Genomic DNA, 27,773 nt, shown 5'->3' on the forward strand with positions numbered 1-27,773 from the left:
TCCAATCTTACATCCGGTTCTCCATCTCTCTGAATCAGTTTGCATTTAAAAAAGCAAAAAATAACCAGCATTTTACTGTGCATTCCTCCCAATATAGGAGACTGCCTCACAAGTGAATTACAGTAGATCATTGCTCCATCTAGTCCAGTATGGTCTACACTGACAGGCAGCACCTCTTAAGGGTTCCAAACAGGGGGACATTCCTAGCTATATCTGGAGATGCCAAGGACTGAGCTTGGGATCTACCACAGAGCACTGACCCTTCCCACCATAGTAAACTGCCTCATGCTGATTCGGACTGCTCGTTCAATTAAGTCAGTATTTACTCTGACTGACAGCAACTCTCCAGGGTTTATTTTAACTTTTAATTCCTTACATGCGCCAAGGGGCCCACAGTGGTGTGAAATGGGTCTCTTCTCCAAATTTTAGTCTCACAACAACCCTGTGATATAATACATATAGGATAGTGTCAGGCTTCGGGGAATCAGCTTCCTCCCCTGTAAATAAGCACATCAACCAAAGGAAACTCTTACAAGTTAGTTTCTTTAGTAAACACAGAGAGGGACAAAGGAAAGCATCTACCTAGGAACGGCGGTGCTTCCAATTAAGGCTTACACCCCTTCCGTCCCTATCAATCTACGTCACTCCTATGTCTTGTCATCCAAGCTTATACCATTATGCGCTTTCTGTTCTGAGACTCTCTTCTTGACCTTGGGGAGAGTGGAGGAATGCTGTCCAATGACTGTGAATCTGTTAACCCTCTCTCTTCCAGTGTTTCCTCTCCTAGCTGTTCCCCATCCAGTATCTCCCAGCTTCTGCCTTCTGAACTATGCCCCTCTTTAAGCCACTGTTTCAAATCTATACTGTCCTCCTGCTCCTGAGAAGATTCAGGAGATTCAGAAGAGCAGGAGCAGAGGGTGGGGGAGGCTCCCGCCATTCCTCCTCAGTTCAGTTCTCCTCAGCACAGTCCCTGACAGACAGGTAAATTAGTAGAGCATGAGACTCTTAATATCAGGGTTATTGGTTTGAGCCCCATGTTGGGCAAAAGATTCCTGCATTGCAGGGGGTTGGACTAGATGACCCTCGCGGTCCCTTCCAGCTCTACAGTTCTTTGATTCTATGATCCTATACATTTATGGGAGGGGCAGTTATTGTTTTGTTTTGTTTTTGTTTTGTATTTTTATCTTGTATTTTTATGCTGTGAACTGCCCTGGGATCTATGGATGAAGAGTGGTATATACCAGTGGAAATAATAATAATAATAATAATAATAATAATAATAATAATAATAATAATAATACAGTGGAAGGCACAGTGAGCATTATAGCTGAGTGGGGACTGAAATCTTGGTCTCCAACACACTAACCACTAAAGCACACTGCCTTCAGGCCAGAACTCCCCCAGCCTGGTGAGACCAAGGCTTTAACCTAGGACCTTCTGAATCCAAGCCAGATGCTCTACTGCTGAGCTACAGCACATTCGTATTGCATACTTACTCAGACGTAAGTCCTATTGGGTTCAGGATTGCAACCTTATTGTTGTTGTTGTTGTTTAGTCGTTTAGTCGTGTCCGACTCTTCGTGAACCCATGAACCAGAGCACGCCAGACACTCCTGTCTTTCACTGCCTTCCGCAATTTGATCAAACTCATGCTGGTAGCTTCGAGAACACTATCCAACCATCTCATCCTCTGTCATCCCCTTCTCCTTGTGCCCTCCATCTTTCCCAACATCAGGGTCTTTTCCAGGGAGTCTTCTCTTCTCATGAGGTGACCAAAGTATTGGTGCCTCGGCTTCAGGATCTGTCCTTCCAGTGAGCACTCAGGGCTGATTTCCTTAAGAATGGATATGTTTGATCTTCTTGCAATCCATGGGACTCTCAAGAGTCTCCTCCAGCACCATAATTCAAAAGCATCAATTCTTTGGCAATCAGCCTTCTTTATGGTCCAATTTCAACCTTAGAAGAGCCTTTATTGTTCAGCCCCTGTTGAAAGCCCATTCTGCAGCCAAGGTCCTCAGTGGCATCTGCCAGCATCCCATCAAATAGTGGCGGAAGATCCCAGGTGAGTTTTGTGAGGGAAAGCAGACAGGTCTGGGGCTGCCAAACCTGGAGAATACAAAGCACTTTAACTTCTTTCCCCCTCCTCACTCCCCTTTCAAATATTTAAAAGCATGTCAGAAAGGAGAGGGAGAATCGTTGTTGTTTTTTATCCACCAAAGGTAGGACAAGGAAGACAGATCTGGGCTAAGCTGTGTCGGAATGTTTGAAGTGATAAGATCAGCCAAGCAGCCTGGGTGATTCACTTTCCTGAAGGGTTTCAAGAAGAGACTGAATGGGCACTGCGAGAGGTGGCCTTTTGGTATGGGGTGGGGAGAGCTTTTTTAGTCTGACGGCCAGATTCTCATCTGGGCAGCCTTCCAGGGGCCACCTGCCAGGTGGCAGGACTAGAAGGAAAAGTGGGCGTGAATTTTAACAACTGTATAGTAGGCAAGGTTCTGCAAACGCTGACAGCCGCCTCTCTATCCTCCCTCCAGGCGAGCAAGAAGAATTGTCAGAGTTCAGGGACCCACTCCAGCCAGGGAAAAGCAAGAAAGGAGGACTGGTGAGGGGTGTGGCCTTGGGAGAAGGGGGTGTGGCTGGCAAGGCCTGAGGGCCACATAGAAGGGCCTGGAGGGCCGCATTTGGCTGCTGGAGCTGAGGTTCCCCATCCCTGTTTCAGTACATTAGATACCCTACTAGATGGTGGTGGCTGTGATTAGGGTGATGATCAACACTATTAATAACAATTTCTATTTATGCATTAAATGTGTGATTGATATTGACCTTGAAGTGCTCTGGCAAATGAGGACACCAGCAAGCCTGAATCCAGGGCAAAAACACTTTGGATGCTTCGAGCAATAATTACAGGAAAGATTTGCTTAAACTTTAAATTGGATTTTTAATTAAAAAAAATCAATTATAGCCAGCCTCTCTCTCTCTCCTTCACCCTCCCCTCTCACACGCCTTTGAAAAGAATTAAATAACCTGATTTAAAAATGAAAACTGCACTTACTACAAACAGATATGACTAAATACCATAGTTATCAGAATGGCTTAAAAATACATTTGCGATGGTGAAGTACCTGTAGACTTTGCTCTCTAAATACAGCACAGCAGGTCATGTATTTATGATAGTGGCAGGCAGGCAGGGGGCACTCTTTGCCTTACCTGGAGATGCCCAGGTATTGGGAAAGGCTAAGGGGGATGCAGGTGGCGATATGGGTTAAGGACTAGACCCACAGAGCCTAGGACTTGCTGATCAGAAGGTCAGTGGTTCAAATCCCTGTGACAGGGTGAGCTCCCATTGCTCGGTCCCTGTTCCTGCCAACCTAGCAGTTCAAAGCACGTCAAAGTACAAGGAGATAAATAGGTACCGCTCCAGCGGGAAGGTAAACGGCGTTTCCGTGCACTGCTCTGGTTCGCCAGAAGTGGCTTAGTCATGCAGGCCACATGACCCGGAAGCTGTAGGCCGGCTCCCTCGGCCAATAAAGTGAGATGAGCGCCGCAACCCCAGAGTCGGTCACGACTGAACCTAATGGTCAGGGGTCCCTTTACCTTTAGGGGGGAAAGAATCTGCAGAAGGTCCCAGGTTAAATCTTCATGTAGGGCTGGGAAGCGCTTCTGCTGGAAGCATCTTCATGAGCTGCTGCCAGTCAGTGTAGACAATACTGAGGTAGATGGACCAGTAATGTGATTCCACAAAAAGCAGCTTCCTATGCTGGGGGTTGCACTTGAGCTGTTCTGCATGCAGTGCTTCAACTCTCTTGCTGATCTGCAGATGTTCCTAATGAACACATGTTAGAACAGGAGTCCATCCGACTGGCAGAACAGGGTGCCAGACTAGGTTGTATGTTGGCCTGATCCAGCAGGCTCTTCTGATGTTCTTCTGCCCCCCCCCCATTGGAAGTGCCCTGCATCCCATTAAAAGAGGGTGCCTCCCCCTGCAGAGATGTCAGTTCTCTCTGATAGCGAGAGCAGCAATGTGGCCATCAGTTTTATTCTGGGCAGAACAGCATGGGCTGTGGTGAACCTTGGAGTGGGGCATCTCTGCACTCCCCACCCCTCGTCATCCAAGCAGTGTGGGTCTGCAGCTGAGCCCCCCTGCCATCCCCCAGATCAGCCTGGTTACGTGGCCTTTGACTGAGTTCATTGCTATACCCCGGGGCTTCCTCTGCAGTGCTGGGCTCTCTCTGTGTGTGTTTTATGGGTCGTGGGACTTTGCCAACAGTTGAATCACAGCTGAAACCTCGCAGAGCAGTCAAAAGAAATGTTGAGGCTGGGATTATGTTACCCGCCCTCCCTGTAAAAGACTCTATAAAGGGTCCATTAAGCAGCCGAAGGACCTTTCTTTTTGGCAGAGGGCTTCTGCTGGAGGATGGAGATTGCTCTGGTGGCCTTTGTTGGGATAAGAGTGTGGGAGGAGGGCTCTCCACAATGACTCCTGGAACGTGACTTCAGAACTCATCTCTATAATTCATCGCTTTGTCTTGTCCCTTGCAGGGGGGCAGAATGCTTGTGTGTACTGAGCCCCCTGTTGGCTTGAAGACCCCAAGTGCTTGTTTTTTTCAGGTGCCCCAAAGTATCAATTCGGGGGGGGGGTTGCAACCTTGATGGGGGCAAGACTGCAGGATGGAGGACAACCCTTTCATTACTTTGTAGATGTGGAGCCCTGGTAGTACCTGGTAGCCATGCAGTCATGTTCAGAGGTCATAATATCCAGATTTTGTGGACAATTGAGGACCCTTGTGGGAAACCAAGATGCATCTGTGGGGGCTTCTTGGTAGTTCCACTGCCCTTGGAAGTTTGGAGGAAGTTGTGGGCTGGGAGAGGACATTCTCTCTGGCAGCCCTTAAACTGTGGGATACCCTCCTCACAGAGGTGAGTCCAGTACATTATCATACAGTGATTGTCTTATGCTGAAGAGACCTCTTTACTCTGACCTTTAACACACACACACACACACACGTATGAAAGATGGAGCAAATTTTTTTCTCTCTGCTGCTCTAGAGGGTAGGACCCAAGCCAAAGGATTCAAATTACAAGAAGAGTGATCCTGACTTAACATCAGGGGAACTTTCTGATGGTAAAAGCTGCTTGACAGTGGAATGGACTACCCCAGAATGTGTTAGACTCTGGAGGTTTCATTGGAGGTTTCATTGGAGGTTTCTAAAGAGAAGTCAGGTGAACCTCTGTCAGGGATTTTTAAGCTGTGATTCCTAAATTGCAGGGGGTTGGACCAGATGATCCTTGGGGTCCATCCCAACTACACAGTGGTACCTTGGGTTACATATGGTTCAGGTTACATACGCTTCAGGTTACAGACTCCGCTAACCCAGAAATAGTACCTCGGGTTAAAAACTTTGCTTCAGGATGAGAACAGAAATCATGCAGTGGCGGTGCAGCAGCAGCGGGAGGCCCCGTTAGCTAAAGTGGTGCTTCAGGTTAAGAACAGTTTCAGGCTAAGAACGGACCTCCGGAACAAATTAAGTATTTAACCCGACGTACCACTGTACAAGTCTATGATTCACTGATTCTATATGTACATCTTTAGGACCCATCTTCTGATTGCAAGTTGCTTTAACAGATGTTAATCATGGGTTGTAGGCCAACTCGGACTTACTCAGAGTAGACCTGTTGAAATGAGCTGACCTGTATGCCATGCCCATCAACTTCAAGCATGAGCAGAGCTAACATCGGAAGCAACCTGTTGCATTTTTATACGGTCCTCCTCCCTGGGACCTTATGAGAAATGATAGGTAAGATATCAACATCATCATTGCCTGATGCAGTGGGAAATGGGAGTCTGAGCTGGGTTGCCCTTTGCCCTGAACCAGGCAGGCTCTTCTTATATAAACTGTTGCAGTCTGCTGCATGCCCATTGTTTTGTCGTGTTCTGTTTGAGCTGGGAGGATTGCTGCCATGGTTGGAGGGATGCAGACTCTGGATATTCCTAGTTGCAGTTGTCCTGTAAGAATAAATGAAAAAACTGGGGGAGACTGTGCTGAGAAACATCTTGAGTGAAAATCCCGGGATTTGGACACCCTTCTTGAATCTAGCCAGCTTGCCAGTGCTGTCTGTTTCAGGGTCCTTTGTTTTTGCACAGAGCTGGAGATCAAACACATCACGCCATATTTGGGCATATTTGGGGGGGGGGAGAGATGTGCAACTTTGGAAGCGGGAATCCTCTTGCCGGAGATCATGTGCAAAGCCAAGACTCGCTGTGCTCGCCTTCAGCGGGGTTGGGAACATTTGCCTCTGCGCTCCAGCCTCCCCACCTAATGCTATTGTTCAGCACTGAATATGCTCCCGCCACTGCATTCTGTTTCCTTACGCTGCACATTTCTTTTAGCGCAGGGATTCGGAAATGTGGATGATTCATACTGTTGTGTGTTTGGAAACAGCCTCTCGTTCACCCCTCTATTGGTGAAAGTTTTGGACTGGGCCTCCTTGACACAAGGCAGATCCGGCTCTTCCTGATGGCAGTGGGGAATTCAGTGCTTGGAATCTGCTTTTCTGCAATGGTTCTCCTTCCTCCAGCCTCATCTACAAGAGCACTTCTTTCGCAGCAGCGAGCTCGTTCCTTAGGGCAGTAGAGAAAGGTGGATCTGCCTAACTCTAGCCTTTGACAATCTTGCACACGCCACCCACTGTAGTTTATTCCTAAGAATGCTGGAAAATTCTGACATCCCAAAATGGAAACGGAAGCAGCAATTGCTAATGTCCATGCATTCATCCCATGTTTGGGATGGAAATCAAAGGCTTCCTCGGTTCCCAACCAACCCCGTGTTGAGCAGAGAAGGTCTGCAGGGGAGATCTATTTAATGTTCATCTGAATGCAAGTAGAACACCTCGCATGACTGGAGATCCATCTTTATTCGGATGTTTGACCACATAGATAATTCTACAGGCATTCACGCGAAACAAGTAGAAGCTGCCTTTGGATATTCTCTGCTCAACATCAGGATGGTTGTAGATTGAGCATATGTAGCAATGCTCACAGACATTGGGAGCGGGGCTTGCAAGCATTTCCCTGCCTCCTGTCCATGGATATAGAGGCCACATGGTTCAGGCAAATTCTTTAACATGCTTCCTATCCAGGGTTTGAAATTCACCGGGTACCAGGCGCATTTTGCACTTGGCTATCAGCCAGTTGCAACTAAGTGAAGATACCTGGGTGCCAGGATAGTGCATGATGTCTCCACCATCTGAATGTGCATACCTGGAGATCCAGTGTGGTGTAGTGGTTAAGAGGGTAGACTTGTAATCTGGTGAACTGGGTTGGGTCTCCACTCCTCCACATGCAGCTGCTGGGTGACCTTGGGCTAGTCACACTTCTCAGACATCTCTCAGCCCCACTCACTTCACAGAGTGTTTGTTGTGGGGGAGGAAGGGAAAGGAAAACGTTAGCCGCTTTGAGACTCCTTCGGGTAGTGATAAAGCGGGATACTAAATCCAAACTCCTCTTCTTCTTCTTTGATTTTGCCTGTTTTCGCACACTAACAACACACACTGTAGAATTCTATTCGTGGTGTTTTATCTACACAATCAGAATGAATTTCAGGAAGCAAAAAGTCGTATTGAAAAACGTGACTTTCCTGCCATCTGGCCCTAAAAAGGGGCAACTAGGCATTTCGTTTTGGCAGCTGTGGTTTAAGGATCCAGTGGGCGCCTAGCTTATAGATATGAGTTTCTAACACCATTGCTATCTAATTTCTTTGATCTACATCCAGATCATAGAAGCACCCTTAAGCTCCTTGGAATCCTTGCTTCACTTTGAGTTGCTTCGGAGAGATCTTGCTTCAGTTTCCAATTCTGTTGTTGTCGTTTAGTCATTTAGTCATTCCGACTCTTCGTGACCCCATGGACCAGATCATGCCAGGCACTTCTGTCTTCCACTGCCTCCCACAGTTTGGTCAAACTCATGTTCGTAGCTTCGAGAACACTGTCCAACCATCTCGTCCTCTGTTGTCCCCTTCTCCTTGTGCCCTCAATCTTTCTCAACATCAGGGTCTTCAGATCCTGAAGCTGAGGCTCCAAAGTATTGGAGCCTCAGCTTCAGGATCTGTCCTTCCAGTGAGCACTCAGGGCTGATTTCCTTCAGAATTTTCCAATTCTGGATTCCTTTAAATCTTTTGCCCATCCCTACTCTCTACCGAGCTTCCAAGCCGGCATTAAATGCAGCTCATGCATTGCTAAGCATTTTCTCTCAAGTGGGTTAAAGGTGCAGAGGGTGTGTGTGTGTGTGTGTGTGTGTGTGTCAGGGTCAGATTCTGCTAATGTTACCTGACCCTCTGCTTGTCAGGTATTCCTAACTCCTTGCATGATGCACAGGTGTTTCAATCAAGCCATGTTATACTAAAAAAAAAAGGGGGAAATGAGGTTTCACCTTGAGGTATGTAGAAGAGACCCAGTTTTGTTATTTAAGATTTCTACATAGCCCTGTTCAAGAGGCAGATGATGCTTTTAATTTGCAATACATCAAAAGGCTTTCAGAGATGGCAAGGGTGCCTGTGTCACTGAAATATATATACTTCTGCGTGGTGTGGAGAAAGTAGAAGTTTTTCCCCCTCCCTTGACGTACTATAACTCAGGCATTCAGTGAAATGAATGAGCAGTAGATTTAAGACAGATGAAAGGAAGTCCTTTCCTATATGAAAAATCATTAATTTAGAGCGAGGGTTGTACATTGTGATTTTGGAGTGAGTACAATCAGCGGCACCTTTCTCATAATTTGAACCCACTGGTTTGGGTCCTACCCTCTGAAGCAGCAGAACAGAAGCTTGCTCCATCTCCATATATTGGAAGATGGCTATCACCTCTCAGCCTTCTCTTCTAAAAGGCTAAACATGCCTAACTCCCTCAACCATTCCTCATAAGGCTCGGTTTACAGACCCTTGATCATCTCGGTTGTCCTCCTCTGCTCACATTCCAGCTTGAGGCTACCAATGCATGGGACACCATCCCCAATCTTATCCCTGTCCAGGAGTGACCCAGGAAGAGCTATTAAAAGGCATCAAAGGCCCTTGAGCCTCCAGCGACAATGCTGGATTAAGGGAGTATCACTAAGATACACACCTTCTGAATGAAGCATATGGGCATGGGAACTGAGCTGCTGTGAGTGCCTTTAGACAAGATGCTGCGCTAGATGGATCCAGCAGAATTCTCCTTGCGTTCTTATGAATGGCAAACTCAAATGAACTAATATGCATGCCATACATGTGATCTTCCACTAAGGAATGTATGCAAAGCATGTGCATCTCTATGGTGTCTTGCAACAAGGCTGCTTGATGCAAATCAATGTGTTGCAGTCGTTCTTTTACCATTTTCCCTGTATTCTCATGTCCCGGCCACCGAAATCAGTGAATTTGGCTTGCTTATGCTATCACCCCTCCTGATCACCTTGCTTGGAAAAGGACTTTTGCAAAGGAAGCTGCCTTAAACTGAGTCAGACCACTGAGAGACAGAGAAAGGAGAGGGGAAAGCAGGGTACGAATGCACACTCTGCGGGGTTGGAGCCAGAGCTGAAAAGTCAGATCCCCAGCTATCTCAGTTGGTTAGAGTGTAGCGTTGATAACGCCAGAGTCATGGCTTCAGTCCCCATACAGACATATTCCTGCACTGCAAGGACATGGACTAGATGACCCTTGGGGTCCCTTCCAACTCTACAACTTTGCAAATTCATTGGTCCATCCATCTCATTCATGCTTGGCTATAGCAGCCTCCTTTATCCAGCTGGCTTCAATCTAGGACAATCTAGGGGCATCTCCACCCCCCATCGTTCTGCCCGGACGCTGAGGTCCAGTGCTGAGGGCCTTCTGGCGGTTCCCTCACTGCGAGAAGCAAAGTTACAGGGAACCAGGCAGAGGCCCTTCTTGGTAGTGGCACCTGCCCTGTGGAACGCCCTCCCATCAGATGTCAAAGAGATAAACAACTACCTAACATTTAGATTTAGGGACGCGGGTGGCGCTGTGGGTAAAACCTCAGTGCCTAGGGCTTGCTGATTGTAAGGTCGGCGGTTTGAATCCCTGCGGCACGCCGTTGTTCGGTCCCAGCTCCTGCCCACCTAGCAATTTGAAAGCACCCCTAAGTGCAAGTAGATAAATAGGTACCGCTTTATAGCGGTAAACGGCGTTTCCATGTGCGGCACTGGTGCTGGCTCACCAGCGCAGCTTCGTCACGCTGGCCAAGTGACCCGAAAGTGTCTTCGGACAGCGCTGGCTCCCGGCCTTTTGAGTGAGATGAGTGCACAACCCTAGAGTCGATCACGACTGGCCCGTACAGGCAGGGGTATCTTTATCTTTACCTTTAACATTTAGAAGACATCTGAAGGAGCCCTGTTCAGGGAAGTTTTTAATGTCTGACATTAAATGCATTTTTGATCTTTGTTGGAAGCGGCCCAGAGTGACTGGGGAAGCCCAGCCAGATAGGCGGGGTAAAAATAATAAATTATTAATATTAATTATTATTATTGTTATTATTGGACTGATGGGGTGGGGGTTGTCATCCAGCACATTGGGAGGGCACCAGGTTGGGGAAGACTGGTCCACAGTAATCAGCAGCATATCTCTAGGATAACAGGAGGCAACCTTAGCCCTGGGTGCCAAACGCAGCCCTCCAGGACTCGCCACTTGGCCCTTGGGACTCTCTCCCTCTCTCCCCAGGTAACATTCCTCACTGACCTTGCTAGAAGATACCCACCTTGGGTCTCTCTGGCTGGCTGGAACATATTCCCAAACTCTGATGAGGACTCTTGCTGGATGGAAGATTAAGAGGGCTGTGTGTGTGTTTGTGTGTACAAGCTAGGGGTGAAATTTGCATGAGTTGTTCTGCCGTTAGTGGCTCTGGCCATCGACTTGGATGGCTTCAGATGAAGATGTGGCAAACTCATGGAAGGGAAGGCTCTCGATAACTACTAGATGGGCCACTGGCTTGATCTAGCAGGGCTCTCTTTGTGTTCTTCAAACCCTTCTGGGATGGTCGGGGTTTTGGAAGGACTTCTTTGCTTTCCCTGCTCTGATACTAGGCCAGCCTGGGCTCATTCAGTGGAGATTTAGGTCAGTTTGCCTGCTTTAGCTGCTAGCACAGCTGTTCTCCGTTCTGCGGCTGGCTCTGAGGAATCAGAGCAGAGCAGGCTAGACCGCAAAAATCTGTACCTCTGGCAGGAGTTGGGATGCAAACCTTCCTGTAGGGCAGCCTTTCTCAACCTGTGGGTCCCCAGATGCTGTTGAACTACAACTCTCATCATCCCTAGCTAGCAAGGCCAGAGCTCAGGTATGATGGGAGTTGTAGTCTAACAGCATCTGGGAAAACCATAGCTTTAACTACACGGACCTTTGTTGGCAAGGTGATGTCTCTGCTTTTTAAGATGTCATTGCTTTTCTCCCAAGAAGCAGGCGTCTTTTAATTTCATGACTGCTGTCACCATAAAAGCCCCAAATATAGCCTTTCCTCCCAAGTGGGTGCATTTTTGCAACCCTTTCTTGGCTGGAGAACTGCATGGCAAATTTGGACTTTGAAGAGTGGCTGTGTTTTAGAGAATGTGAATGAGGTAGATTTGTTGTTAAATACAAACTTAATCAAAAAGTTACCTTGGAATATCCTACTATCATGTGTATTCTCCTTGCGGTACAGAGATGCTCGCATGCATTTTGACTGCCCACTGTTGTTTTTCTGCTGCACATGACTGGAATTGCACATGTGATTGAGCACAACCTGCGTGCACAGGCAAGTGTAGATGCATACCTTTTAAAAATACAGTGATATCTCAGGTTACATACGCTTCAGGTTACATACGCTTCAGGCTACAGACTCCGCTAACCCAGAAATAGTACCTCGGGTTAAGAACTTTGCTTCAGGATGAGAACAGAAATCATGCTCCAGCGCCGCAGTGGCAGCTGGAGGCCCCATTAGCTAAAGCGGTGCTTCAGGTTAAGAACAGACCTCTGGAACGAATTAAGTACTTAACGCGAGGTACCACTGTAGAGGAAAGTAAGCACCCCTGGAGAGCCCCGCTGGATGAGACAAAAGCACCACCAAGCTTGGCATCCTGTTTTCTTGCATGCTTGTACACCCGCTGTTGTGCTGCTAGCGCTCCCCTGTGCCATCGATACGCACACTCTTGCCGCCAGAGCATCCCAAAACGGAGTCCCTTTTCCTTCTCGCTTGTCCTCCTCGCCAGCCATTTCTTGGGTTGAAGCCCGTGCGGAGCTGGCAACAGTTGCCTGCTTTGCAGCCTGTCAGTTAAAACACTGAAATCTGGTGCTCTTGGCTGTTGGGGAAATGCAGAAGGCCAAGAGCAAATAATTGCGGAGAGAGTATGGCAGGATATCTCCCAGCCCTGGCTCATTTTCATGAGGTTTTGACCCTCTGAGCAGCTTCCTAGCAGGAAGCAGGATCTGTCTGGAGCTGAGCAGTCAAGGTCGGTGCTTGTACACCCTGCAGGACTTCCTGCAGGACTCAAAGACCCTGGGCGGAGTCCTCATTTACGGAGCACACCTTTTGGCTGCGTTAGCTCCACATCAGCATATTGTCCTTGGTGCTGAAAGCGCCTCACTGCTTGCCGGAACATCACCAAGCCAATATTACTGCTAGTGAGAACCAGTGTGGTGTAGTGGTTAGAGCATCAGACTAAGACATGGGAGACCAGGGTTCGAATCCCTGCTTGGCCATAAAGCTCACTGGGTGTAACCATAGGCCTATCACTGCCTCTCAACCCAATCTGCCTCACAGGGTTGTTGCGGAGATTAAATGCACTCCACTTTGAACTCCTCAGAGGAAAAAGTAGGCTATATATGCCATTAATAGTAATAATTAATGAAATTAGGGCATAAAGCCCTCAACCGTCTAGGACCATGGCTCTTACACAGGCCACATTATTGTAAACACAGGCCACATTATTGTAATCATCTGAGGAAGCAGGCCTGACTTTCCCACAGTTACTCACATATTCTCTACTTTGCATGCAAACCAAAGCTTTTTAGCTTAGTGGCACCAGTAATTTGGAATGCTGTTTCTATTGAATTGTAGACAGGCACCTACAATTATTCTATTTTGAAACATACTCAAAACATTTTCGTTTCACCAAGCTTTTCAGAGAATTCGGTCACATCCAGATACACGCGAGTAGCACCTGCAGATCCATGGTAGCCCCGCGAGGGAAAGGGCCTTCTCACAGCTCTCGGCACTGTTTGTTAACTAAAGCTGCCAGGATCCTTTCATGGAAACCACGACTGTTTAAAGTGGCATCACCATTGTCATAATTTTATTATTTATACCCGCCCACTCTGGGCGGCTTACAGTACACAGTGTACATAGTGCTTCAAATGTTTTTGCAAGTACAGTGGAACCTTTGGTTAAGAACTTAATTTGTTCTGGAGGTCCGTTCTTAACCTGAAACTGTTCTTAACCTGAGGTACCACTTTAGCTAATGAGGCCTCCCGCTGCCACTGCACGGCCGCTGTGCGATTTCTGTTCTCATCTTGAAGCAAAGCTCTTAATCTGAGGTACTATTTCTGGGTTAGTGGAGTCTGTAACCTGAAGCGTCTGTAACCTGAAGCATCCGTAACTTGAGGTACCACTGTAAAGCTTTTGAATGTTAAAGTCTGGACATGGGATTAATTTCCAAAGAAGGGTGTCAATCATATATATGATTTTAAGTTCTGAGCTGTGATTTCGCTATTCTGACTTCAACAGATCCTGCATGCATGTATGACGTTCTTTTGAACCTCACCTTCTAGGAATTGTCCATGAGGTTTCCTCGACTGGATCATGGGAGCGTAGGGCTAGGCAAGCCTCGCTCTAACCACTGTACTTTACTCTCCTCTCTGCCATTTCGGCAGAGCAGATCCCTATGGATCTGCACCTGCAGTGCCAGGGCCCAGCCCCGAAGCCACCCTTCTGCCTTGTGTGTGGCCTTGCCTCGCACCCGGTGCCTCGGCGTGGCAAGATGTGGCAGGTCGTGTGCCGTGGAGACTTTGGTGTCTGCGCGGCTGCCGTTTGCACTTGAAAGATTTGAGGCCTGCGAAAAGGAAAAAGGGGGAGGGGGGAAAGAAGCATTTAATTATCTGGGCAATTAATTCCACTCAGTATAGCTCGTGGGGAGGGGGTAGACCCGATGTCAATGGGGACGCTTATTTAATGAGGTAATGATGCTGGAGGAGGGGGGGAGACCCGAAAACCCTTGGTGAATTCCTCAGCCAGGGAAGGAGGGAGGAAGAAGCCACCTGAATAAAGGGGGGGGGGACGGACGGTTGGAGAAGAGGTTGCCTTTATGGAGGCACAAAAGATTTCCGAATTCCCCCAGCCTCCGCAGCTGCCCCCACCCCAGCCCCATGTCTGGGAATGCTGCCCACAAGAACTTGGGCCTTGGGAGACGCCTCACAGTTTCTCCCCACGCTGGGCAGGCTAATGCCTTGCCAATGCCCCCCCACCGCCAATCCACTACTCCTGCTTGGAAAGCTGGACTTTTTACTATTGAAGATACGCCTGCCCTGGTCCCTCGGGGGCCAGAGCGGCATTCAGCCCTGGCATCTCCTTCGGCCTGGAGGGAGGCCAGCCATGGCGGCATGGACATTTTAATGAAAAGCCCATCGACGTGGGCAGGCCGGGTCAGGCTGGCTCGGCTAAGTGGGCCTGGGGGGGGGGAGTGGCACAGACTCCTGCCGGGATGGCAGCCAGGCCTGCGCCTGCCCATTCCCATCAGCTGAGGAGGATTTGCTTTAAATGCCAGGCACAGCGTGCCGGCCTGCAGAGACAGACGTGGGCTGGAACAGCACAAAAGGAGCCCCACAGACCAGCATCCCTGGCTCTTTCGTCCTGCCGTAGGAGGGCAGGCGGTCGAGTGCCTTCTCCTGGCTCACACCCTGACGTCCCCTCCAGCCCCCCTCTCTGTCTTTGCTGAGGTGAGAGGAAACAGCAGGGCCTGAGAGTCCCAGCTCTATGATTCTCACGGTTGCAAAGGACGAGTGCTTCTGGCGCCACACAGTCATCCCTGACTGCAGGGGTAAAGGTAAAGGTAAAGGGACCCCTGACCATTAGGTCCAGTCGTGGCCGACTTTGGGGTTGTGGCGCTCATCTCGCTTTATTGGCCTAGGGAGCCGGCATACAGCTTCCGGGTCATGTGGCTAGCATAACTAAGCCGCTTCTGGCGAACCAGAGCAGCGCACGGAAACGCCGTTTACCTTCCCGCCGGAGTGGTACCTATTTATCTACTTCACTTTGATGTGCTTTCAATCTGCTAGGTTGGCAGGAGCAGGGACCGAGCAACGGGAGCTCACCCCGTCGCGGGAATTCGAACCGCCGACCTTCTGATCGGCAAGTCCTAGGCTCTGTGGTTTAACACACAGTGCCGCCACATCTCCCTCTGTTGGGGGCCGCTTGCCTGTAGTGGACGGGCCAGAGGCTAAACTGGCCAAAGCAAGAAATGTAACTTTTACCATTTGTACAGTAGGCTGGTGTCTACACACAGACACAGATACTGATAATGTTTCTGTTTCCTGTTAATTTTGTTGCTTTGAATATATACTTTATATCTGACTTTCTTCAATGATGCTTTATTCTGGATTAATTGATTTGATGTTCGACTGTGTTGTCAACCACTTTGAGATCGTTCCTTCAAACTGTAAAGTGGTATAGGAATGAAATGAAAAATAATAAAAGTAATATCAAATGTAGTTCCAGATTTGCCGGGCTTGGAAAAGAAGCTTCTATTGTTTACGTAATGAAGGAATGCCAAGTTATCTAAAAAGTATCTGGAGGTTCTAGTCCTTGTCAAAATCTCAAATTATGCCTAATCTTCTCCATGATATATATATTCCAGAGTGAGTGATACCTAGCATCTGGAATAAGATCTTCCACTGAGCTTCAATTACTATTCATTCTGATATATATTTCAAGCAAAGAACTTGACAATTTGGGTATGGCAAAACTCTGTGGGAAACTTAGCAGTGCGTTCCTAACCAATGTTTGCTCAGGAGTGAGTCCTATCCAATTCAGTGGGACTTTATTGCCAGGCAAGCAGAGTTAGGATTGTAACCTGGAATCCCATTGCTGTTGGTTGGGTAAGATTGGCATGCATTTTCCTGCAACATCAGCCCAGTGGGAGAAGCACCATGAAATATACTCAGAGTTGAGAGTGGATTTCACGCTCTTTATTCAGCTCATAGTGGTGAGGAGGAATGAAAGTCCCCTCAGAGTATCTGCTTTATATACATTATTTACACAATGGGCTGCACGGGATTGGCTAATTCCGGAATTCTCCTGTAGGCCAATCAGGTTGTGGATTCACTTCCACTTGGAGCCGGATTGGGTGGCTACTGCAGACCAATCATACTGCTGCATTGTTCTAGGACTAATCAGACATCTGCGTTCTGAATCCTATTGTTCTAGGACCAATCAGACTGCTGCATTTTAGATCCTATTGTTCTAGGACCAATCAGATTGCTGCATTTTGGATCCTATTCAACTCAGTACATAACACACCACCTGCTGAAGTGCTTAGCTCTAGGGTCAGAAACCAAGTAGGGGTCAACTCTAAGCTTGGGCTGGTTGAGAAGATGACCTCTGACTTCTTTTCTTTTCTGTTCACTTGCAGAAACACTGATGGATTCCACCACAGCAACGGCAGAGCTAGGCTGGACAGTGCATCCACCATCAGGGGTGAGTTTGTGGGGGAGAGGCACAGGAACCGGAGTGGGGAAGAGGGGCTTCGTCAGTCCGACATGAGCAGGGATGTGTGAACCTATCAGTTTTGGCGTTTCTCATTTCCCCAATCTTAAACTCAGTTCTCCCCATTTCTACACCAATTTGCTTTTTTTAAAAAAAAACTCCTTGTGAAAGCTAATCAGTGCTTTATGCAGGTTTCTCCTAATATACACATTTTGGCAAAAGCATTTCCCCTGATCGAATGCATCTCTGGAAGTCGTTTTCACATATATATGTATTTTCATCCCAGGGTTTTGCATTTTTGTATGCATTTCTCAGCCGGATAGGTGAACTGCAGAATTTGGAGAAGTGTGAATTTCGAAGGGCAGCTGTTTTTCAGTTTGCGTGCGGGAAGTGTGAACAAGGCAAGTTTGCCTATAAATGTGAATCGAATGTATGCCCATCTTTAGACGTGAGAAAGGTCTGCTTGGTCAAGGACAACTTTCTATATTGGTCTCCAAGAAAGAGGGAAATGAGCTAGCTTCAAGTGGCTCTTCAGGGTTGCAAGTTGTGCTGTGATGACTTGGTGGTGGGAGACAGTGGATACAATTTGAATTATCTGGCAGGGTTGCAAACATGCAAAGCATGCAGTGCACGACGGACAGCAACACTGGTAGCTGCCTAATGCCAGCTCCAACTGTTTGACTCTCAGGCTGAAATGAGTCCTGCCCATCACCCGCTTCCCTGATCTGGGGATTGAACCTCAAACCTTTGACATGCCCTCCTGACAAGCTGCCTTATATTGAGTCAGACCATTAGCTCATCCAACCCAGTATTGCTTACTCTGACTGGCAGCTGCTCTTCAGGATCTTGGACAGAGGCTTTTCCCATTCCATGCAACCCAATCCTTTAAACCAGAGGTATCTGGGATAGAACCTAGGGCCTTCTGCATTCAAAGGATGCAATCTACCGCTGAGCTTCTTCAATATTGACAAGGGAGAGGGAGGGAGAAGATTTGCAGGTTTTTGATGAAAAGCTCCCCCCTCCCCAAGCCAATTTCAGAACCCTCCATGTAATATGTATAAGGAGAAGGCTCCAAATGCTCACTGCTCATTTGCGAATTGCACCGAGGAAAATGCCTAGGTAATTTTCCGTCGGAATGCCACAAACTCTCACATAATAATTCTGATAAGGCTGACAGCGCTAATGAACGCAATTAGTTGATTAATTAAATTCATGGCAATTTATTTTTTTTTTAAAAAAAAGGTGTTTAATTGAGGGTGGGGACACTTTGGATGCCATTGCGGGAAGCAAGTTGATGTTTAGGCATCACACTTTGAATAGGGTTTTTTTTAGGGGGGGCATGCAAATAAAGTATTTTGTGGTGTTGAATCCGAGGAAATGCTTATTTCCCCCAGGTAGTCTCAACACACACACACACACACACACACAATCTGCTTGCAGATGTAACCTAGCAAGCAGCTACAGTAAGCCAGACCCGTCTCAGACAAGTAAATCAGAAGCAGGGAGCTTTCTAGAGGCTGTATTTCATTTGTTAAAAGAAAATATGCATATATACGACCCATCATTTCGAACTGAAGGCATCTGCGCTGGAAGAATCAAATGCAAATTAAAGATAAGCATATTATGCATAACCCAAATCAACTGGCAACTGGTCAATCAAATAAGCTGCAAGGATAAAAAGCAAAAGCTGGTAGTGATGCTGGGAGTTAGGAAAGAAGCTAGTTAAGGAAACTCAAGGCATATGCCTCCAGGGACTCTTGGGAACTGTAGTTCCCACACACATAGAGCTACAATTCCCAGCACCTTTAGTAAGCAACAGTTCCTAGGATTATTTAGGGGAAGCCATGTGTGCTAACTGAGCCTTCGATGTGTTTTCACGTGGATCTGCTTTTATTTAAACTCGTAAAGGCCCTGAATGCCCTCTTCAACAGCATGGGCTGTGTACACACTGTAGATTTGAAGCACATTTAAGACACATCACTAAAGAACCCTGGGAACTAGTTTAGTAAGCATGCTGGGAATTATAGTTCTGTCAGGCGCAAACCACCTGGGGGCCTCTGGGATTGCTTTCTAAGCCAACCAACAAGAAGAAAGCAGAGTGGTATGATTGCAGTTTACTGCGTCCACCCAGCTAGGCCAGGGGTGCGGAGTCTTTTTTCAGCCTGAGGGCCTCTTTGGCAGCTTTCTAGAGACCACATAGGGACATGGGTGGTGCTGTCGTCTAAACCACTGAGCCTCTTGGGCTTGCCGATCAGAAGGTCGGCGGTTCGAATCCCCTTGATGGGGTGAGCTCCTGTTGCTCTGTCCCAGCTCCTTCCAACCTAGCAGTTCGAAAGCATACTAGTGCAAGTAGAAAAATAGGTACTGCTGTGGCGGGAAGGTAAACAGCGTTTCTGTGCACTCTGGTTTCCATCACGGTGTTCCGTTGCGCCAGAAGCAGTTTAGTCATGCTGGCCACATGACCCGGAAAGCTGTCTGCGGATGCCAGAAGCAGTTTAGTCATGCTGGCCACATGACCCGGAAAGCTGTCTGCGGACAAACGCCAGCTCCCTCAGCCTGAAAGCGAGATGAGCGCCACAACCCCATAGTCGACTGGACTTAACCGTCCAGGGGTCCTTTACCTTTACCTTATCTTTTAGGGGCCACATGTATTGGGCAAGCAAGGGGTGAACGAATGCGTCACTGCCCTGGTGCTGGTGCTGGTACTTGGGACATAAAGGAGAGGGCGCTGCTTCTGCCCTTTGGGCTTGGAATAACAGAACAATAGAATTGTAGAGTTGGAAGGGATCATTAGGGCATCATCAAAGTAGAGGCAGGATGATCAAAATTTGGCCAGAGCTGTGAACTCATGACTTGGCCTTAGGCACACTGGGACGCTCTTGCAGACTCGGGCTTCCCCATCTGTAACATGGGGGCAAATCATAGCACTTCGCTTCCTTGCAGATTAGTTGCAGGATCTGCAGAGCTAATGTGTGTGCCGAACGCTTTGACTTCTTCATGCTATGTGAACGCTAAGTGTTTTCCTTGCTATTAGCGTCGGGAGTCCAGCCAGTAGCCAGTAAACCTGAACCGCTTGGGTCATGGTGATGGAATTCACCTGGCAGGAACTGCCACAGCGATCCTGTAGGGTGTGAGCTGGGATCAATTAGCCAGAGAGGAAGTCTGGAGCAGAGAGCAGCTGCCAGGAGGGGAGGGGAGGAGGACAGAGGCAGGATGGGGAGCAGGTCTAAGCCTGGACTGAAGGGAGCCAGGCTGAATCAACAATTTCTGGGTTTTGCTCAGACTCATGAAGTGCAGACACAGCAGGTTTCAGGAGCTACTCAGAACCTAAGCAGGCTTTCCATGAAAGGGTGGATGTCAACAGAGTCCATCTTACTCCTGTGGCTGGTCCAAGAGGCTTCTTGGAAACATGTGAGCAAGGTACCAATGACATTTCCTGTTATTTTGTCCCTGGTATTCATGGATACGCCTGTTTTCCAGGGGGTGGGGGCAACCAGAAGTTCCTCTAAGATTAAGAGGGCTGCACGTAAGTCACTCCTGTTCTGATGAGTTATCACAGGAAGTTGTTTTGGCCAGGCTTCTCCAGAACTCTTCTTTTACCTTTTAATTTTTGATGAAGAGTTCTGATGGACCAGCAGAAATGTCCATCTCTGGGGTGGGGCGCAGGGGTTAAATAGAAGGCATGATTCATGGAGTTTTGGCTGGTGCCTTCATTATATACTTTTCTTCTTCCTCTTCTTCTTCTTCTTTGTTTTTTTTTTTTTGAATAATATTTTATTAGATTTTAACAAGAAAAAAGGTTACAAAGACAACAAAAGAAAAGAGGAAAAAAACGAAGAACAAAAAATAACACCAAAAAATAAAAAATACAAAAGCCAAAAAGTTCAACACAAAAACAAGAAAAAAGGAAAATAAAAATAAAAAATCCCTCCTTTCAATTTCTCACCGTTCTGTTACTTATTTTCCTGACTTCTTCTCACCTCTCTCTTTGTATTCCATTTAAAAATTTATTCAGCAAATTCATACCCTCTTATCTTACCCTTGTTTATGTATCCCCATGAAATATTACTTCATATTATTATTTGTAATCAAGCCCTTCTTGCAAATTCTTATTTCCCCTTATTACCCAAATCACTTCATTTTTGCATTAATATCATTAAATTTTATCTTGTCCTCAAATCTCTAAAATTTCTAAATTCCAACCATATTTAACCTTTCTGCTTAAGCCAATTACTTCCTTTCCAACATCACTTAATATTTCATTAGTATTACACTAATTCCATAAATGTAAGTTTATTACAAAAGGCATTTCTCATTCTAGATTTATCCAACGTCCCTTTTCCTGGTTCCGGGTAATGTCAGTCCTTATGTCATTATGTCCTCATCAGTACGGTGTTCTAATATCTGAGGCTCTCAGGTCACTTCCAGGCCCCCTCTGTGAGTTTCCTTGTTTCTGTTTGTAGTTGCATACATCCTTGTTCCCTGTTGGGTTCTTTCGCATTCTCTTTCTCTTTGGAGAGCCAATCCCCAGGGAGTTCCATACAGTAGTATTCTTCATTTCCTTTTATCCAAGTGTCCCATTCCCCGGTGTTGCACTCCCCAGTGTTTAGTTTGTAATCCGAAAAGTAGTTGTTCCAGAGATGATCTTCCACTTATTTCACAGTCCCACCAGAGATAAGAATTTTCTTAAGTCCAAAATTTAGCCAGTGTCCTCCAAGTTCCATCTCCCAGTGTTGCAGCTTTTGGTCATGTAGGACTTGAGATCTCTGTATCTTTTGAGGTGCCTTCACCACCTCTTCTATCTTTCTCTGCCCTTGCACTTGCCCTGTTAAACCAGTTTCATAAATAGATTGTTGTGGAATTTCTGTAACTGCATTTCCCATTGGCATCTCTTTGTTAACTGCAGCTGTTATATAGTCCATCTTTTGATTCATCAGAGACACTTTCTCATCCAGCTGTCGCAGCACAACATATATTTTGTCCAGGGCAGATAAAACTTCCTCTCTATTCATTTCTGTCAAGGTCAGGGAACTGGTCCCATGGTCTGATTTTCACAGTTACTATGTTCTCTTTTTAGATTGAAGCAGACACACTAGCAGGCTTCCTCTAGGGGGTGTAGTTACTTTTTAGCATCCATTTTCGAAATGTATCCAACAAGGAAGAAGAAAGTTACTTTCGATTTTCAGATATTTTGTTTCCTTCAGTATAAAGCAAACAGGCAGAAAGCGGTGTTGGAATTATTTTTTCCCTTTTCCAATTCTATCTGTCAGTTTTTCTATATTCAAATTGTAAGCATCACCGACAGTTTCTTTCCTGTCATTCCGTCCCCAGGTTAGGGACAATGGAGACTTATTTTCTTAACTCACTCTCTGCAGGATTAGAAAGTCAAGTTTTTTCCCCTTTCCTCCTGCCGTCTAGGGGGATTTAATAATTAAAGGTGCAGGAAATTTCAAGCTGTCAATTTTTTCCGGCTTTTAGCTTATAAAATCTTTGCTTTGATCTTTATACAAAGAACGGGAGGTGGACTTCCTGTTTGCGCCTTCCCGTCTCGGGTCAAATTCAAGGTATATTTTAGTCCAAAAGTTTCAATTTATCCTACTCATGGGTTGTTGTTTAGAATCCAAATTGTCACAGGAAAAAGGACAGCGCTCTCCGACCTCAGCTGTGCAGCTTCGCTCTGCAGAAGTAGCGATTGACTCTCAGCACCGCGCCAGCCCCCGTCTCACTCCGGACCCTTTTGTGGGGTTCCTTTGCCAAACGGGGGGGGGCACAAACGGTGCCTGCTGAGTCCCACGGTCGCAGGCTTCTTCCGCCTGCGGTTTTTGAAGGGGTCCCCGCTTCGCTGCAGCGTTAGGACTCGATTTCTGTGGAGCTGTCTCCCTCTGAATCAGAGGGAATCCGCCATTGTCGGAGGCGCCGCCTCCGGAAGCTCTTCTTCTTCTTCTTCTTCTTCTTCTTCTTCTTCGATCCCTCATAGCTGAGTAAGATTGTCTTCCATGAACACAGTTTTAACAGTGAGTCTGTAAGTCTTAACAGTGAGTCTGTAAGTCCGTAAGTGTGGAGGCCAATTCTGGATCCACACATCCTTCCACAATGGGGACATAGGTTTCCAGGCGGGAGTTGATCACAGTGAGGGTTTGCCAGCATGCCTTCCTCTTAGCTCATTTCTCCCTTTTGTCCTGAGTTTGAGCATCTTCAAAGTCCATGACACCTTTGGTCAAGGTTGTTATCCAGTTGGAGTGCTCGCAGGCCAGTGTTCCCCAGTTGTTGGTGTTTATACTACTTTTTTAAAAAAAAAGATTTACATTGAGAGTGTCTTTAAACCTCTTTGGTCGACCACCAGCATTACGCTTTCCATTTTTAAGTTTGGAATAGAGTGGTTAAAATACACTGTTAGGCTCTTATCATGTTGCAAACTACCCTGAGATCTAAGGGTGAAGGGCGGTATACTAATTTAATAAATAATAATAGAGTTGGAAGAGGCTTCAGAGGTCATCCAATCTAGTCCACCACTGACCCGCTGATGCAGGAAATCCCTGCCACAACAGCCCTGAAAGGTGGGCCACCCAGCCTTTGCTTGCAGCGAAGGATAATTCACCACCTTGTGAGACCATCTGCTCCACTGTCAAACAGTGTGTGCCATCTGGGCCTCTTTCCTAATATTGTGTCTAAATCTTATTTTCTTGTAATTGGGCAGAGTTGTGCCCACCAACTACTAGATTTGGCTCAGACACCGATTCAGCACTTTGAAAATTTCCCAGTTCGGTTCGGACCCAAATCCCAATTTAGAAAAATGAAAGTAAAGCTTGTGCCTCCCTCTTTTTTTAATTATCGCATGAAAAATGGCTGGGTGGGAGAGGCAATAACTTGTTTCCCTTTTGACGGAACTTGATGACACTTGCGGATAGAGTTGCTCGACACGAGTGGATGAAGCCTGCCAAATTGCAGGCAGATAGGTCCAGGGAGTTTGTGATGGGAACCTTTTCTATTTTATTATTATTTTTAAAGGAAGCCATCTGTAGCCTCTTTCATTTTTGGCAGAAATGAATGATATCCGCATGCTTGTTAGCCTCCCGTGAGAGGACAGATCCTGCCAAATTTCAGACGGAGTGCTGCCGGGGTTCTCGGGCAAGGACAGCCTTTACAGTTTGGGGATGGTTAAAGAAGAATCGTTTAATGCTTCAGATGCGCTTAGTGGGGAATTTGTACGAAAGTAGCAAACTGGAGACAGGTGTCTGTGGATCAGGAAACTGAGCAACACATAGATAAATCAGCCTAGGAGTGCTTTTATATTTAGGCATCTTTAAAGGAGCGGTGTGCACCAGATTTGGCTGAGTCCTGAGCCAAATTGGGCACATTCCGAGGGACTCTGGCATCAAATAAGTCAGGTTCAGACAGTCACAGATTCCTGCGAGTCTTGTTAGGTGGTGCAGACCAATCCGTGGCTGGCAAGGGGTGGGTGAAGAGGTGTGTGGTGGGGGCAGGCTGCCCCAAGTGTCACCCCTGAGGGGGGTGACAAAATGCCATGCGACATTCACCGCGGGGCCTACAGCGTGCCCGAGCCACGTGTCTCTCCTGGGAGAGATGTGGTGGCTTGGACATGCGCAGGATCCGAGCTGCCCAAATGGTCCACCCGCTGCCTCCCCCCCCCCCAGCTATAGGGCGGCTGAGTGGGAGGAGGCAAGCAGACTCCAGAGGCCCCATAGTGCGCCCCATCCCTATGGGCAACTCGCCCCACTCCTTTGGCAAGGGGTGGGGCATCAAGCAGGAAGCAGGGGCAGGTGGAATAGGAAAACTGCAAAAGGTCAAGACCTCCTTGACCTGTGACATCATCTTCCCACGAGAAGGCAGACCCGGCACCGTCACTCTCCTTCATGCCTGACACCCTGCAGGGTCAACGCCTCTGTTTTGTGTTGGTGTTGACCATTAAAGCCCTAAATGGCCTCGGTCCAGTATACCTGAAGGAGCATCTCCACCCCCATTGTTCAGCCCGGACACTGAGGTCCAGCGCTGAGGGCCTTCTGGTGGTTCCCTCCATGCGAGAAGTGATGTTACAAGGAACAAGGCAGAGGGCCTTCTCGGTAGTGGCACCCGCCCTGTGGAATGCCCTCCCATCAGATGTCAAAGAGATAAACAACTACCTGACATTTAGAAGACATCTGAAGGCAGCCCTGTTCAGGGAAGTTTTTAATGTGTGACATTCTAATGTATTTTTAATCTTTGTTGGAAGCCGCCCAGAGTGGCTGCAGAAGCCCAGCCAGATGGGCGGGGTACAAATAACTTATTATTATTATTATTATTATTATTATTATTATTAGTTGCTTTTTTAAAAAAAGAACAAAAAGGCATCCCCTTCCCAAAAATGGCCTTGAATAATGAAAGTGCTCCTTGGAAAGTAACCTGCAGTACAGTCATACCTTGGGTACAGATGCTTCAGGTTGCGTTTTTTCAGATTGCGGACCGCCAAAACTGGGAAGTACCAGATCTGGTTACTTCTGTGTTTTGGTGATTGCGCATGCGCAGAAGTGCCGAATCTTAATCTGCACGTGCGCAAACGTGCGGACGCAGGTTGCAAACACTGCAGGTTGCAAATGTGCATCCCACACGGATCACGTTTGCAACCCGAGTGTCCACTGTATTTCAGGTTCCAGGAGTTGTGATTCCCCCCCCCCCACTCCTGGCTTGTGTTCTTCTCAGTTGGAACCAAATGTCACTAGGGCAGGCGACCGGGGGCCCAGGGGGGCGGGGGTGAAAATGCAAAGCTGAGTTGACAGGAGAGGATGTGCAGGCATGTGGCACAGAGGCAGAAGGGCTTTGATGCCCTGCGTTTCCCAAGCAAGCCGAACTAGCAAACAACACAGAACAGAATGGACAGGAGCAAATGGATACATCGCTTCAGCATCCCTCCCCCAAAGCACTGTGGTCGGGGATCCCTGGTAAAGGCGTTTTCTCTGATCAGAGGCGAGGCCTGTCAGTCGCAGAAGGGCCTCCCTCCCCCCACCCATATTTGCATTTTTCTTTTATGACAAGCTTCGAGACAAACGTTTCCGTTTCTGAGAAACTGAGAGAAACCAGAACAGACAGGTTTGTGGCCGCTGCCAGAGATTCTTTAGCCGTGTTCCTGCATTGCCGGGGGCTGGACCAGATGACCCCTGGAGGTCCCTTCCAGCTGGACAATTGTATGATTCTTTCCACTCCTACGTGTTCTTCCCAAAGAGCTGGTTCCCTAAGGATTCTTCAAGGTCTGGCAGCTGCCATCCAAAAATATACACCCCCACCTTCAGCCAGAAAGTGCATTTTCACACCAAGTTGTTATCAGTTCAGTGCACAGCATCTCATTCCCCGAGAACTATAATTTTCAAAATTCAATACTGGCCAAGAAAATTGCAGAAATCCATGTCCCATAAGAAGGCGGCATCAACTGGCAGGTAAGCATCGGCCATACAGGTACATGTTTTGAGCAGAAATGAGAGGGAAAATAATAATGCAATTGTTTCTTAGGATGGAGACAGACAGTTTGTCTCAGGCAGGGGTGGAGAGGCAGAACCAAATCCTGTTTTCTTCTAGCCCTGGTTGTGCAAGGAGGTTCCCTGCATGAAACTCCCTCACGAGCCCCATGTCTGGTCCAACTTGGGGACTGAAAAGTCCCCCATCGCCTGACATCATTATGACATCAGGGGATTGGCAGGTGGAAAGCTCCACCCACCTGTCAAATTTGGCCCACAAAGCAGGAGAAGGATCCCTACAACTGGTCTAAGGGAGCTGAAAGCGATATGGCAGGACTTCTGCCTATCATGTCTTCCTCTCACCCCATCATCTGCACTACAAAAAAGATTTTGCAGGGATCTTAGGCACTCCAGACCATGGGTGATAGCAGTGCCACCCATGGACAGCAGCCTCCCACAATCTCAGGCCGATATCTGAGCTTTGCCACAATGTGAAAACCACTCACAGAAACAGAAAGCCACTCACTTTCTTTTCTGCAAGCAAATCACATGGAAGTTTTGTCGGATAGAGAGTTCTGTTTCCAGAAATGGCTGTTGCATCGTATGAAAGCTCAGACACAACATGGAAATGAACAGTTGGGGAAATGCCACGAGAATGGAAGAAACTGCCATGTGAATGCAGCCTGGTTGAGAGGCAAAGTAAGGTGGATTGCACACATTTGCAGAGCCGGCTCTACTCTTGGACAAAGGGAAGTGACTGCCTCAGGTGGTAGATGTTTGGTGGGTGGCAGCAGCAAGTTCCCCAGCTGTTCTTCCTAAATTCTCCTCACCAACAATTTCCTTCCATGGGAGGACAGAGCTGGATATTCTCCGCAGCATATCCTGCCCCGCACAAACCAAAAGAGCCTTGTGGAGTGGAAGATACTATCCCACTGCCAGTGTCGAAATAAATTGCAACTACCTGTCCAGTTGGCTTTCATACATCTCATCCTTGGCTTCAGGTGGCAAAATGTCTAGTGCTGGCTCTGCACCTTTGGTTGCAGCAGAACTAGAGGATGGAGAGTCTTTAATTGTGGCTCCTGAATTTGCAGGGGGTTGGACTAGACGATTCTCTGGGTCCCTTCCAACTCTGCAATTCTAGGATTCTTGAGGCTGCATGACAGAGATAGGGGACTTCTTTCAGCCCAACGGCCATGTTCCCTTCTGGACCACTTACCATGTGTGTGTGTGTTAGAGAGAGAGATGAGGAAAGCAGCGATAGCAAGCAGAGCAATGGCTATAAATTTCACCCTTGAACAGTAGGCTATCTCAGTGGTTAGAGCACGAGACTCCTAACCTCAGGGTCGTGGGTTTGAGCCCCATGTTCGGCAAAACATTCCCCAGAGTCCCTTCCAGCTCTACAGTTCTGTGATTCTACAGAGGCCCACACGCTTTTCTCTGCCCTCTACCCAGGCAAGCAAGGACTATCAAGAATGGTTCAAAGGAAGAGAAGGGCATGGCCTTCTGGGGGAGTCCTGAGGACCAGCTAGAGATGCCTGAGTGGCCCCTTGCCTCTGCTATACAAACTTGAGTAGCAGCCCCACTGCATGTAGAAATAGCCCTTTGGGGTGCAATTTAACCCTAG

General features: G+C 47.5%; 1 protein-coding gene across 11 annotated transcripts in view; it reads left to right on the forward strand.

The window, feature by feature from the left end:
* The window catches only part of EPHB2 (EPH receptor B2), a 112,504-nt gene that overhangs the window by 9,617 nt on the left and 75,114 nt on the right, over positions 1–27,773 (forward strand). For all 11 annotated transcript variants that reach the window (XM_081923507.1, XM_081923511.1, XM_081923513.1 and 8 more), the window contains exon 2: positions 16,630–16,694. In XM_081923507.1, coding sequence (XP_081779633.1) covers positions 16,630–16,694 — 65 coding nt within the window. The remainder of the gene's footprint in view (positions 1–16,629; positions 16,695–27,773) is intronic.

The sequence above is a fragment of the Podarcis melisellensis genome (genome assembly GCF_964234715.1).
Source record: "Podarcis melisellensis genome assembly, chromosome: 8".
Classification (NCBI taxonomy): Eukaryota; Metazoa; Chordata; class Lepidosauria; order Squamata; family Lacertidae; genus Podarcis; species Podarcis melisellensis.